Here is a 14,994-nt window from a genome sequence, read left to right on the forward strand (position 1 = left end):
CTCTCTGCCTGAGGCAACTTGAGATTTGAGGGAGGAGGATCGCTGTGCTTTCAAAATTATAAGGGTCATTAAAAATTTACACATTATTGACTGTATTTAAAACATATTTTCCAGTGACTGTAAAGAGCACTTAAATTTAAGAGGTGCTACTCTCCAAAGGCCATAAAGTTGTAATAGATAGCCTGAAGGAGGCGTGGAGGGGAGACTACTCTCCTGCTGCACATGAATAAAAGTACAGTGGTGTGAAGCAAGTCGGTTACACAACCCTGCTGCTCTTCAGGAATCTGAGGGCTGCTCAGAAATCACCACGTCAAACAATCTTTAAAAGAAACTACAGAAGTGTTTATGCGTTCAGCTGTCTGAAGTGTTTGTTACTACACAGAGATAAACAGTCAAAGAGCTCTACGGTATAAATTGCCCATGGTCCCGTCCTTATGTGTCAGCGCTGCACGCATGGAAAAAAAACCCTCAAAAGAAGACTTTCTGACTGTGGAATGAATTTTAATGCTAATACAAAAACGGCAGCCTGTGATCTCAGCAGGCATCGGGAGGGGGGTCGGAGTCGCTTCGAGGTGCAATTTATTCCAACCTCTGAGACTCGCAAACTTAAAAGTGGGCTTCAAAAGAGTAGAGGATTACCGCAAAGACTCGTGAAGACGTGCGATGGTCTGAGCTCTCACCATACCCTGAACACATCAAAGAAAATTGACCATCAGCTACCAGAATGTGGCCGATTCACAAAACCGTTTGGATATCCAGTCAAACCCACAGTTGTTCTCTGTCCTGCAGCATGACCATGTGGACAAAAGCTTGGTCTTGAATGTTCCTCCTGGCACCCGCCGCTCTGGCCTGGTGCTGCTTTATGTGCTTCACCTTGGCCCAGCACAGGATGACTGAAAGCTCTTGCTTCAAGTTGGCAAACACCTCGAGCCCTGTGCCAAGCCTCCCTCTGCAGAATAACACCCCACCGAAGGAGTCTCAATTGTTTATTTACAATTTGCTGTGGAAATCCCGAGCTCTTTGCTGAAATGAATAATTGAGCTGTTTGATCTGGACACAGAACAAAGGTCTGCTCTGTTGGCTCTGAGGTGGAGGAAGCTGCAGCGGCGTGAGCTGAGGAGGAGATGAACTTGTTCCAGCATGGCGGAGAGCTCAGAGGGCTCTCCTCCCTTCCTCTACAGCTGTCACTAACTCTCAAGGCCACGTCCCCTCCTCTGAGTCTGCACAGTACAACACTCCTGTCACTGTGTCGGAGGAGCAACCTGCCTCCGCCTCCTGGGACGCGCCACAAATAGCAGGAGCTTAGCCCTCATTGAACTCGCGTGCGTGTTCAGGGCACCCTGTCTAGTTAGCCTGTCTCCCCACTTCACCCTCGCTGCCTCGTTGTCCAGCTACAGCCTTGGTGGCAAATCGCCCAGGAGTGATCAATTGCCTGTGTCTTCATCTCCGTACATGTGGTGGAGAGGTGTAACGAAGGCTCAGGAGAACACAGAGCAGGAAATAAAACCCAGGAAAAGTTAAGCTCCGAGTTGGAGCAGGATTTGTGGCGTTACCTTGCTGTGAGGAGTGCCGTGTCAGTTTGAGGCACAACCTCGGTCTGCAGAGACGTCTGATGCTGAGGAACGTCTCCCATCCGATACCATATCCCCATGTTGTTTATCTCACTGTGTGGACGTTAACGTTTCTCCTTAGTGAGCTAAATGTTAGACCCAAACGTACAGATCTCACTCAGCTCACCCTGCACAGGTGTAGTTAACGAGGTGGTACTTGGACTTGGCAGTGATCTGGATGTCACATAGAGCTGTCACGACAGCCTCGCGAGGGCTCATTTTCACACAGAGCCTCTTCTTCCTCATGGCAGCTTCCTCTGATGGGTAAAGCACATGTACACGAGAGCGTGTCAGAAAGGAACTAGTGCATATTCAGTCCTGTGTCCTCCGAGATTCGGATGAAGAAAATCTAGACACAGACACATTCAATACCTGAGAGAAACACATACGTATTTACAAATCCCCACTTACGCTTTGCCTTTTAGTCATTACTCGTCTTTGAATAAGAAATGAGCTCAAACTATGTTTCTGGGTGACGTTCCGAGCTCAGAGGGAATTGACCGGACGCTGGGAAGCCACAAACCTCACATACGTTATTATCATTTTTATCATTTTAGTAGGTAAAATGACAGACGCAAGTGAATCCTCCATAAGCTTTAATGCACAAGAGGGATTTAAACTCGATATTCTGGATAGAATTTCATACATAATGTCACGCGTATACATTAAACATGGATTCACGTAAAGTAATAAAACATTAAATTACAACGGCGCCAAACAAAACATAATCTCTTTTCTTCATTCTAGCTAGAAATAGAAAAAAGCATTGCTATGCTTTCTTATATTGCATCTGCGCCGTGCTCATTTATTTCCCCAGCAACACTAGGAAGTGCTGTGTAAATGCAATGATAATAAAAATAATAAACAAGCTGTCCTCACTCTCCACACCAAAATATTATTACATTTCCAAGGCATGGATAGTGAGGGGTGGGGGGTACGTAGCACTCAAAAAGCACTAAAGCATTGGGGAATGCATTTCATTAATATTAGATAACCCCCATCTACTGGTCCTCTCCCCAAATAAATACATAAATAAATAAGCCCCTCATAAAGAAAAGCCCAGCTCCAGCTGAGATAAACAATGACTCATGATTCCTTTCTCTTGCACCTCCAGGGCAAAATGTTTATTTTATACTCACAGTCCGCCATAAATTAAGCTAACCTGCACCCATAAAACATTTACTATCTCAAGCAAAGTTGCCCCTAAGGACCTCCGCAGAAGCTGGCCGGAGAGTGGAAAAGACACGGGGAGGAGGGGAGTGGGTCTCTGCATCGTATCGACTCTTTATTTACTTTTGTCTATGGTTTCTTGCACAGGTGTGAATAATTCTGGCAGCGGGTCCTTGATGTCCATCACCTTCATATCCACAACAACTTCAGGGCTCTTAGAAACAAAAACACAAGAAATGCAGCAGAACCGTGAAAAACACAACGTGTGTGCAAATGTAACTTCTACAAGAACAGAGAGACAGTAAAAGCTCTTCGGTTTGGGAGGAGTCTAGATAATAACAGGGTCACTGATAAACTAAAAGCTCAGGATGAATCTAAGGAGAGTGGCTGGCAAAACAACTCCAGTAATTACTCGGTAAAAAAGCACTTTTTTCCCCCTCTCGAATGAGACGAGCAAACTTGTAATCATTTTCAACCTTTTGGCGATGAGCTGTGCGATGATGGGAGACAGAGGAGGCAGTCTGATCAACAGGATTGGACTAGTTAAAAATAATCAGGGAGTGTGTAGTTGACATTTTCAAGCATGACTCTTCCCTGGCTCCCATTACATTTTCATTTTTTGCCATAATAAATTGCAATAACACACAGCGGCAGTGGGGAGTGGGGTGAGCCAGGCGTGACTCCACGCGTCCGAAAAGCCTGGATTACACCGCTACTGATGCCTGACTGTCATCACCATTAGAGACATTTTTTTATTCATAGTTTTATTCTGACATAAGGAGGAATATGGATGAATGTTATTACAATGCATGAAGCCTTGGTTTTTTTTATTGTTTTCACCTTTTTCTGCAGAGATTTCTTTCCTATCACGACCTGACAAAAGAGGCTATCCACCTTCAACCTAGAGTATGATAAATCACAAACTATTCACCCCTCCTTCAGCTAATTTTACAGAATCTCTTTTTGTCATGGACAATTGCAGTGGCAGTAGCATTGACTGGCAGACAAAATAGCCTTTGTTGATAGTTCTGTCATGTTTTATTTGTGTCAAAGTCTTTAAAACAACGTGGACAGACATTTTAAGATAATACACAGGAACTAGGGAGAGGCTATTTGTATGCTATCTACTAAACTGGGGGCCAAATTGTGCTCAGGCAGGAGGCAGCTGCAGCCAAGCTGCCTGGCTATTAGAGGATATCCTGAAAATAAAAAAACAAATGACTTGATTAAGTCCTAAAATTGAGCTGATCCAAAGTAATAACAAAAAAAAATCTGTTTTTGTTTACAATGCTGTCTGCATTCACCTGCAATCCAGAGATTCTTAACTAATAGACGGCCAATAGTAAGCTGTATGAGCTGAGGCTGGACAGGTTGATACGTCTGGAGATGTAAGCAGGTGTATTTATGGCCTCGGAGAAGCTGACAGCCAGGCAGAAACACATCAACCGCAGGCTGCAGACAGGCGAAGAGTCCAAAAATGACCCAACCGCTTTATGAGAAATGTAATGCAAAGATCATTTTAGACACACAGGAGTCATGGCGGCTCATATTGGGAATTCTATATATTTGTGGCCAAACCACACTGAAATTGTTTTTGTGGAGCAATATCTGCCACAAAAAAGAATATTCATATTTAAAACTTATACGTGCATCATCTTTCAAGAATCACTGGTTGGTAATTTTCTCCACAGGGATGGTGTTGATTGAATAAATTGGAATGGTTAAAATACAGCTCATTGTTATTTCATGAATAAACATAAATATGATCCTCAGGAGGGCATAAAGAGAGAAAATACCCCTCTGTAGCATTATTCCTTTGGAATATGCATGCAAATCTATTATATGTAAAACTTCAAAACTGCATTGCCTGCACTGGGTTTTTTTAAGCGGGACTTCCACTGATCAAAGTGCAAAGTGCAGTAAGATATTCTGGTAGCAGTGAGGTGAGCCAATATCCACCAGCGCACTGAGAAGGTGCTGCAGATGAGGCATTTGGAAAGAGAGAAGTTTACACGCTTACAGCTTTCCTGGAGAAGCAGAGGTAGCGAGTGACCTTGGATTTGAATAAGCCGTCCTTCCACAGGTCGGCTTCAGAGCCATCTGTTGTTTGTGCAACCTATGTAGAAAAAAGAAGAGAGAAAAAAATAAAACAAGACGAAGGGAAAAACATGCAGGATGAAGTTAATGTATGTATGCCATGGGCGTGCTGCTTTTGCCTCTTCCTTTGCATACTAGCCTTAATTAACGCTTGCCTACACTCGTGCTCCATCTCATTAGTGCTCTGCGTGGGTAAAGTCTTAGCCTCCAAAAAGGTGGCTAAAAATATCATCCCTTGGGACCAGGCTGATTAAAGATGCTCTGACAAGAATCTGCTTTAATAAGGAAACCAAACTTCGGTTCACTTCAGTGGGAAAGCTGGGATCGCGTTTAGGGTGAATAAATGTTGAATGTGTCTTTATTTAGGAAAATCTGCCGTGGTTATAATGAGCAGGTAAACCGAGAATCTTGCTCATGCACCCTCATTAGTTTTTTTTGTATTATTTAAAGAAGCAAATCTTTGAAAAACAAATGAAAGGAAATTAAAGCTATGCTAAATCCGAAGCCTTGAAAGTGAAGACCACAGCACGAAACCCATTTACTGCCATAAATGAAGAGTCAGCATAAATCAGTAAGGTGAATTTCATTGACAGCATTTGTTTACCATAAGTTAACCTCGAGGTTCTAGACAACGTTTCTATGTAAATGTAAGGCAGAATGATAAAGCTAAATATAAGCTGCAGAGTGCATCACAGAGACTCTTCAATCGTTCCAGCGAGCATGCTTGGCTGAAACGTCATGTTCCATTGGCTATCATGTGAGAGTCACCTAAATAACTGCCAGAGGTGTTTTCTAAAGGGATCCTTTACAAAGAAGAGTCAATCTAATGAGGTTCATTCAAATGAAGAAGTCATAGATCTCTGCACCCACCCACACACATTACCCCCTTGACAATAATGATGAATGACCCCAATGACTAGGTAGGGGAAACATGGCAAGGGGAGATTCATGCAAAACCACCACTGACTAGATGGGATGAGAGCGCAGGCTAGCGTAGGGAACAGAGACAGATAGCTGGATGAGAGGAAAGAGAATAAGGAGAAGACGAGCAGGGAGACGGATTGTAGGGTGTCTCCAACAGCAGTTCCATGAAAGGTCCCAGAAGGAGACTATACATCACCAGCCTCCCTCTTCCTTACAAGACAACCCGTCTTGGCCACTTTTTCCAGGTCAGTAGCCAGCACATCCTGTCAGCGTAAACAAAGGGCTCGCTTTGTGAAACCCAAAGTCAAGCTGAGGAGTAACGAGGGCACAGTCCTCCAAGGAGGCACCTCAGGCTTCATCCTGCCACAGCCGTCGGCAGCAGGGAGGCGACGCAGCTTGAATGTGAAACACCAACTGCTGAGCCGCAACACACACACACACACACACACACACACACACACACACACACACACACACACACACACACACACACACACACACACACACACACACACACACACACACACACACACACACACACACACACACAAAAGCAGGAATAAAGTTCCGCTGACTCTTCTCTGACACGTTTGAGTTTGCTCTTGTACGGCTTGATCATTAAACAGACTTCAATAAGAAAAGTGTCACATGTGTGATAAGAGACATCATAGCTCTGATACCGAGATATGTCATTTGATTTGATTTAAAATGCAAAGACAGATTCCACTGCCACACGCAGTGATCTGAAAGCCCACCTGCGAAACATGTCTTAAGGGGATGATTAATATTGCTATTGTATGAAGTATCTCTGGAGACAGACAGTGCCAGCAAGGTGCTGTGAAGCACAAAAAAGGCCCAGCTGTGAATGCAAAGATAGAAGGGCGTGCAATCAAAAATCTCTGGAGAGTGAAGCCAGGTAGAAGAAGGGATGCGACAAGAGGGGAACAAACAGTGCCTTTAAAGTAGAACTTGACAAGTAAAAAAAATAAAAATAAAAGTTTCAATTCTTACCCTTGGACTGAAATAGGAGCAAGGGTTTCCACTGAAATGATTGATTCAAAGTATTTTACATTTTTTGCATTACGGTGACCTCACCAGGTACAGCAGAGGCCAACAATCAAAACTAAATGTAAAATACAGACATCTCACATCAAAGCCTTGTAAAAATGATACCTCCATCATTCTTTAATGGCTCTGATACATTTGAACTATAAAAAAACTGTTTTTGCAGTATAATCCTAGTGTGGAATCTAGACCGTCATTTGCTGGAGACAAATCATTTCTATCGGGCACCACTGGAACATCTGCAGCCCTGGCCACTATTGTGGTTGGCTAATCACAGCATGTTTATTTAGACAAGCAACATATTTTTGTCTTATTCCCTGCTTCTTCCATGACATATGGTGGACTGCCCCATAGCGGTCCAATCACAGCACTCAATCGGTCCAGTGGGCGGGATATAGTGTGACTGAGCTAAACTAAGATGGCAATGGACCCATAGCAGTCCAATCACAGCACTCTGTTGATTTGGTGGGCCAACCAACACTTTAGTGGTTTGGTGGACCAATCACAGCACTTTGTTGGTTTGGTGGGCCAATCACAGTCAGGTTGGCAGGAAGTTATTGCAACTGAGCAAATCTAAGATGGCAACAGCTCTGTCGCAGTCCAGTCACAGCTCTCTATTGGGCCAATCACAGCTGTTATTCACACATATAGGATGGCTTGCCAGGCTAGTATATTCCTACAGATTTCGTAGAAAAATACTTGATGTGTCAATTTCAAAATGTGTCATAACTGCATACACCCACAGACAAGCGTTAATAAAAAAATATTTTATTTTGTAACAGCCTTCTCCTGTGGATAGCTTTGTGGGGACTAAAGCTGCACTTACAGAGCTCTGAAGTCAAAATAATCACCAAGTATTGAGAATTGTTTGCTTACCGGTTTGGGTGCGTGTAATTCTTGTCGACGTGCATTAAAAGTGTTAGGCTAAGTGTTTGATCAAGGTGTCACTTTGATACAGATGTAAACGAGAGGAAGCAGCACGCTGGCTCACCACCAACATAACCCTTGAACCGAGCAAGAGTGAGAGAGAGTCTGCCTTTGCTGTTTGATGTTGGGTGGCTGCTGGAGCTTCAACGAAAAGCCCCGGATCCCTCAGGAACTGTGTTTGATCTGAGCCCGTACTCTTGTGTTGAAACAAGCTGCTCAAGTTCAAGTAAGTGCAACCCATCAGAGAGCAAAAGAGGTAATCTGCCCTTTGATCTGCGATGTAAAAAAGTGTGGGAAATCTGGTGAGCAGCAGGATCAGGGAGGAAATTCAAGCTTTTTCAGCATAAATGGAAAAATGAAACAATATACAACTTAGCATGACTGAAAGAGTGATGTGATCGGCCACCTATACCCCTTAAAGCAGCTTCAGCTACTAAAATGAAATGCTTGTGATTACTGTAGGTTAAAGAGCATGTTGGGAGATTATATACTCACATGGTGTTATATTGACTGGATTTTTCCCTTTGTCTAAACTCAGCTTTGACTTTTACTTACAAATTTCAAACAGTTAGCATCTCATCCTCCAGCAGACAATATTTGCACATCAGCTGAAATGCATACGTACTCTGGGGAAGCAGAGGGTGAAGTAGTGTGTGTATGGGCGGCAGTGTTGGGAGTAACACGGTACAAAAGTAATTAACTTCTGTAATGCATTGCTTTTTGCTGTAATGTGGTAATGTAAGGCATTACAGGGAAAGAAAATGGTAATATTTACTCGATACAATTGTTAGTAACGCGGGAATTACAATGCATTTTTAAACCCAGAATCAAGATGTGGGTTTCCAAAAACTCAAATTGCGGGAAGCCTGAAAAAAAGATATTACGTCATTTATGGACTCCGCTTTGCGGGCATTCTATGAACAGAGAGGATGCAGCGGTAATGGCTCAAATACTCCAGCTGCGTCCTGCGCACGACCGCTGTTATATTCACAAAATCGCTCCACCAAAACAAAATAATTCGTTTGCGATCGTTTATATCAGCTCATATTCTCTGGTACTTCATGTACTTTTCAGGTGAGTTCATAATCTGTGCCCCGGTGATTTCAAGTCATTGCTGCTAGTTCGATAGATCCCTTTGGCTGATTAGTTAGAAAGTAGGAAATCTAGGAAACAGTTTTTCTGGAAGACGGAGAAAACATGCAGCATGCAGGAAGGTTAGAGAGAGAAAGGGCAGGAAGTTATTCACATAAAACCAAAAAAACAAAACTGTTTGAAAAGACAAAAAGTAGGTAGATTTATCCCCAATACACATTTTTTACCAGTGAAAAGCAATAATATATAAGCATTTAATATTTATACATGTGATAGAATCAGATCACCCCAGAAGTCAGTCCCATGTCCAGGGCCGTATCAAGGCATTTGGGGACCAATGCAAATATAGGCTTGGAGTCCCCACTACCTCACTCCCTGATCAGTTAATATAAGATGGCAGCGTGCTGAGAGTACATATTGTTGTTGCTTTTATTTAATAAACAACTATTTTAAAGTACTGTTATTATATCTGACTGCTTTTAACAGCGATCCTAGCTCAGACACCACATCACCTTCCACATATATGTCATGAGCTCACTGAGCATCAGATTACCAGATTCAAATTGAAGATGTATTGGTGAAAGTAACTTAAAGTAAGGCAAAAGCAGTGTAATGCCTTACATTTTAAAATCAGTAATATTGTAATGTAATTCGGGCGGCGGGGGGGTGGGGGGGTGGGAGTAGGGGGGGGGGGGTGCCGCCATTGTCTGATCTGCACAAAGTTTTCCTGCCTGTGGCTCCATCGTGATTCCTTCCACCATCATCTGCCAGAGATGTTGAAGCTGGGTGTGTAGGGTGGAGCAGGAAGAGACAGGAACTGGAAGAGGAGGGAGGGTCTGGGGGCATACGGTGCAAACAAAAGTGGAACGAATAGGAAGAGAGAGAAGGAGGAAGAAGGAAATCTGCCCCTGAGCTCATTTGGGGCTTTGTTTAACTTATGCTATCCTTTTTAAACCCTCTTCAGCTCACTTGCGGTAACTAAAGGTTCTCATCAACAGAACCAACCCCACGCACTTTACATCCCAGCTCAGTCGTGTTAATAGTGAAGAGTTCAACTAAAAGGGACAAAGTTAAATGAAACAATCATCAGCCAAACATCATTAAACCCTTGCCTCTGGTGTGTCAACTAAACTTGTGGCAAACAATAAAGGGAATCCTCCAACCTATCACAGCACACAGCATAAATAAGTCATCTAACAGCTCTAAGAATAAAAAACGAACATCATGGAAGGCTGCCAACATCCTGATTGGGTGTTTCACAGTGAAACTGCTCTCAACCATCACATGAGCCACCAACACCAAGGAACAAAGAACACAACTCTCTCAAACCTTTCCTTTTGTTGAAATGATATAAACAATACAGGACTTATTTTTAAACTTTTCACCTAAATTACTAAAACTAGATATAAAACAATGCAAATCATAAATGCAGAAATAAACGGGAGCGGTTCTGCAGATGATGCCAGTTCATTAGGGCGACTGAGGTCCAATTTAATATGAACTGTAGAAATTTGCAGCAGAAAATATGTCATGTTGTGAGGTAAGTGTCTAACCCACGACATACAGAATCAGTTTGCAGACTAAGGTGAAAGTTTTAAACTATAATTTATTAATGGAGAAACCAAGGGAGCAGCTGAAAGGTGGCTGAGATCTTCAACAGGGGTCGGGTGCGGGAATCTGTTAGACAGATGGAGGGTAGATCCAGCTCGAAAAGGGCAACAGGGGATTTTAGTGATCTTTTGAGAACATACAGTCTGAGAGAGGAAATGGCTTGAGGGGGGAAGTTGGTCCGATCTGGGTCGATGAAGCTTTCTAGGAGCAGGGATCCAGAGTTGGAGGTGGAGGGAGCTGAGCGTGAAGATGGTGCAAATCCAGGTGAGTATCAGTGGGCAACTGGAGGTGGAATTGGCCAGGGAGGGACTGAGAGACGAGAGGGTGTAGAAGTTCTCCAGAATTCTGCCAGTCAGAGATGGGAGTGGAGGGTTTGTCCAGGTAGATTAATCATCCAGCGAAGTGATGGCGTCTCTCAGCTGCTTAAATACTCCCTGGCCGGCTGATGAGCTGATGATCTGCAGCGTGGCCACCTCCAGTCATGCCCACCTGGAGAAGGAGACTCAAAACCACATAGCAAATGGCAGGAGGAAAAAACCCAGACCGTGACAAAATAAAAGCATAGTTTACACTTCAGTAATTAATTACTGTGACTGATGCAGCCCTTTTGCTTGCAACCATCAGTCTCCCTGAACTCTTTGGTTGCTTGGCAACTTGCAAAAACTTCTTAAGAAGAGTTTTGTCAGATGATCTTTTCATCCTTTGTCGTTTAGTGTTTTATTCTTATTGTAAAGCACTGTGTAGTCGAGCTACACAATGTTACAAATATGAATTAAATACAAATACGATCCTTAGCAATACTGATAGTAAGTCAACTCTTTAATATTTTGTGCATCCCTGTAAAGTTCAGTTCACACGGAGGGATGATCATGCTGATTTCTGACCTGCTCTTTCCAGATCTTGAAGCTACAATCAAGAGTTTCAGGATTTATAGACGCTTTTTTTAGAAATCCATAAAAGTTAGACTCATACCCTGTACCGTAATATAATGTAGGCAGTATGTCATTTTGCTAAGCCCGTCCCCTGTCCCTTAGAGCCCCATGTAATTTGAACTGACTGCTGTGCAGCATTCACCAATAGAGTTAGACATCCGCTCACATACAGCAGTCAATCAGAGTGTGCAAGCATTTTTGGGAGTACCTAGACTAATGCAGAGTTGGCAAACTTTCTTGAGGAAAAGTAAGATATGAATAATTAACACAACTTGAGAATAATAACATTAAAACAATATGTTTTGGCTCTGCTTGCCAGCTAGAGGAGCACAGTCATGAACGAGAGGGCGTTGCTTTCGGTCGTAAATACGAAAGTGATGGGCACAGCTTTAAGTGTGATAAATTTTTCATCCACTAGATAGTGCCATCAAATAAAACATACTCTGGATTGTAGCTTTAAGGATGCACATGATTTAGCCTGGCCAGCCAGCCCCATGCTTCCTTATGGGAAGCATTGGGTCTGGGAACTATCCCATTCAAATAACCCCACTCCATGAGAATTCTAACCAAACCAATCAGTGCTGAGCAGCGTACATCACATACCGCAATGCTCAGTTTCTCATAAACAACGAAGACGGCGTCTGAAGTGGAGTTCGCGGTGGCTCTTTCCTCTGTTCGGAGTGACTTGGACGTATTTTTAAAACCACAACAAGATGAATCACTAAAAGTCTTTCTTCTAAAGAAAGATGTTTGCGCAGTCGCCAGACGCCACTTTTGACTACAACTAAAAAAAACTACAGTTAGCATTTCCGCTATTTTACCGATTGGTTGTTTTTGAGCTGGTTGAACCCGCCCCTCATGTGCCTCTCTGCCTCTGAGTAACCAGACAAGTTCTCTGTATAGAACTAAACAGAGGACAAGTCTAGCAGGCCAGGCTGCACACCCTTATCATAATGGCTCTAAAGATAATCTTATCAGATAATCTCACCTTTTGTGGTGCGTTAAGAGCACTCTTAGTTGAGGAAGGAAGTCACGGGCAGCTTCTATAATAAATCTGGGCTTTGAAACATGTTGGATTATGTTGGTTGTTCATTCGGCGACAAACAAATCTTCTGCCTGTTGAACGTGACGTGTAGCCAATCGGAAAGCAGGGTGAAATTTTTTCTCAGCCATGGTTGTGTACTTTGAAGTCACATTTTAACTCACAAGATTTCCCTTCTGAGTGGTGAGTGCCCATGAGTGAAAGCAGTTGATTTTAGTCTGTAGTGTTTGCTAAGTTACTACACACCCACCCACTGTAGGACCAACACTGGTCTCAAACTCTCCTGCTGTGAATATCAGCCAAATATTTAAGAATCTAAACTGGGCTAAATATATACAGTATATATATATATATATATATATATATATATATATATATATATATATATATATATATATATATATATATATATATATAACCTCACTGTGATGTTGCAACTTTAAAAGGCTGTTTTAAAGATGTTTTAATATGTAAACATATTTTAATAAATTAACACTCACCTCACCTGCCTTTTTAGGTGCACCTATACAATTGGTTGTTAACCCAAACATCTATCAGATGGCAGAAGTTCAAGTTTTAGGGCATCTAGATATGTTGAAGACAACTTGTTGTTGCATCAGAATGGAGAAGAAAGACATGACATTGCTGTTGGTACTAGACAGGCTGGCTTGGGTCTTTCAGAACCTGCTGACATAACTGAATTTTTCTCCCATAACCATCCCTAATGTCATGATGGGTCTGAAGAAGAGAACATTTCAAGTGAGCAGCAGTTCTCTGGATCATAATGTCTTGTTGAGGTCAGAGGAGAATGGGCGGAGTAGTTCTAGATGATAGAAAGACAATAATAGCTCAAATAACTGGTCATTATCTGCAGAATACAATTTCTGAATTTTGAACTTCAAAGCAGCACAAGAAAAGGTTTAGTGAACACAGCAATGAGTACACAGACTCCATCGGCCTCTGCAGCCACCAGATCTCAGACAAATCCATCACCTTTGGGACACCATCATGTCAATACTGATGAAAAGTTTCCAACATCTTGTTGAATCAAAACCATGAAGAACTGAAGTAGCTCTATAGACATAAGGGGTTCTACTGAGTGTAAGCAATAATAGTAACAACAACCCGGTTCATCCATTCTACAAATGTGACATATCGACAGAAAAAAAAACTCGGATAAAGAAAAATCATCTTTTAGCTGTTCTAATCTAATGACAACAGCTTTTCTACACACAGAAACATTCACTTTTCCCTGTTCATTGACTTCTCCGCACATTCAACTGTCCGCAAGCAAGCAAATATTTTGCCTGATGGCTCTGCTGCCTTTACATGAGGGTTTAGTGTTTATAACACATGCAGTTCCATTTGAATACAGTAACAATCAAACTAAACCTATTTCAGCTCCAATGCAGATGTTTAAAAACAGCTAAGGACTCACAACATAGTAGCCATCTGGAATTTTGCTGATTGAAGTGACCACACCGACTACAGAGATGGGGTCTGTAGGCAGCTGCTTAACTGCGTCAGACATGTTGGAAATCTGTCAAAAAGAAGACAAACGTGATCAGAATTCCATCATTTCACTGAAGAACATGTGCAGGCAGCCATAATCAACCTGTTTGAGTCCGAGCTCTCGTTAGATAAAGTGTTTTCTTTTCAAAGAGTGTCTTTCACATTGTTTAAGTTGCAACATTCATTATTTAGAACTGTAAAAACATAAATGCACAAAAAGCGAAATAAACTGGTCTGGACTTGAAGAATGCACAGGGCGTTTCTTGCTTTAAATGGGTGCAGTATTGACTTCTCGATGAAGCTTGTTAGCCTCTAAAAGAAAAAGTGTCTGCCTAATCAAGAACAAAATGACAAGTGAGGCCAGAGACCAAACAGCATGTGGAGAGCACCCAGTGACTTCACCAAATCACAGATTAGGGGGAGTGATCACATATTTTCAAGGAAGTTCCAATCAATTGCTATCTATTCCTGTCTAAGGGAATTTTGACCTAATGGATATGCCAGCCTTTTACTGACTAAATGGCTTGGCAAAGGTTCCCTTGTGCAGCTTTATTAGATTAACTTTAAAGCATTCTTGTACTAAGTGACAAAGTTGCTGCATTCAATCTTTATATTTACAAAATCTATTGCAATTAGGCTGATCCAATTAGAGGATCTACTCTAGAATCAGCCCTCTGGTTAACAAATGTTACAGAGCTGTACTTATTCAAATGAAACCGAATGGCAATTTAGCCAACATAATGAAATATACTCAAAATGTTGAGTTCAAGGACTTCAAATATTTATTCAGATCTGAATCTCCTAAGTAAAAGACAATAATGGTTTATTAGTATATTAGGGAACAACGTCTGCAGTGAACTTAGATCAAGCAGATAATGTTGAAACTAATATAGACGCATCAATACTTTTAAACAGTCAAACTGACTTAATACATTTTATGAAAGCATAAAGCAGCTACTATAAAGGAAATATTTCTCTCAGTCGTTCAGTTTAACAAACTTTTACCAATGTA

At 42.0% G+C, this 14,994-nt stretch overlaps 1 protein-coding gene across 4 annotated transcripts in view; it reads right to left on the minus strand.

The window, feature by feature from the left end:
- The window catches only part of mvb12bb (multivesicular body subunit 12Bb), a 41,420-nt gene that overhangs the window by 26,114 nt on the left and 312 nt on the right, over positions 1-14,994 (minus strand). For 2 of the 4 annotated variants that reach the window (XM_015972151.3, XM_015972150.3), the window contains exons 2-6: positions 13,909-14,010; positions 4,801-4,896; positions 2,904-2,994; positions 1,738-1,867; positions 1,554-1,664 (exon numbers count right to left, since the gene is read on the minus strand). In XM_015972151.3, the coding sequence (XP_015827637.3) occupies positions 1,554-1,664; positions 1,738-1,867; positions 2,904-2,994; positions 4,801-4,896; positions 13,909-14,001 (521 nt within the window). In that variant the 5' untranslated portion in view covers positions 14,002-14,010. The remainder of the gene's footprint in view (positions 1-1,553; positions 1,665-1,737; positions 1,868-2,903; positions 2,995-4,800; positions 4,897-13,908; positions 14,011-14,994) is intronic. The other 2 variants (XM_015972153.3, XM_015972152.3) reach the window with 1 other exon arrangement.

The sequence above is a fragment of the Nothobranchius furzeri genome, chromosome 17, assembly GCF_043380555.1.
Source record: "Nothobranchius furzeri strain GRZ-AD chromosome 17, NfurGRZ-RIMD1, whole genome shotgun sequence".
Taxonomy (NCBI): domain Eukaryota; kingdom Metazoa; phylum Chordata; class Actinopteri; order Cyprinodontiformes; family Nothobranchiidae; genus Nothobranchius; species Nothobranchius furzeri.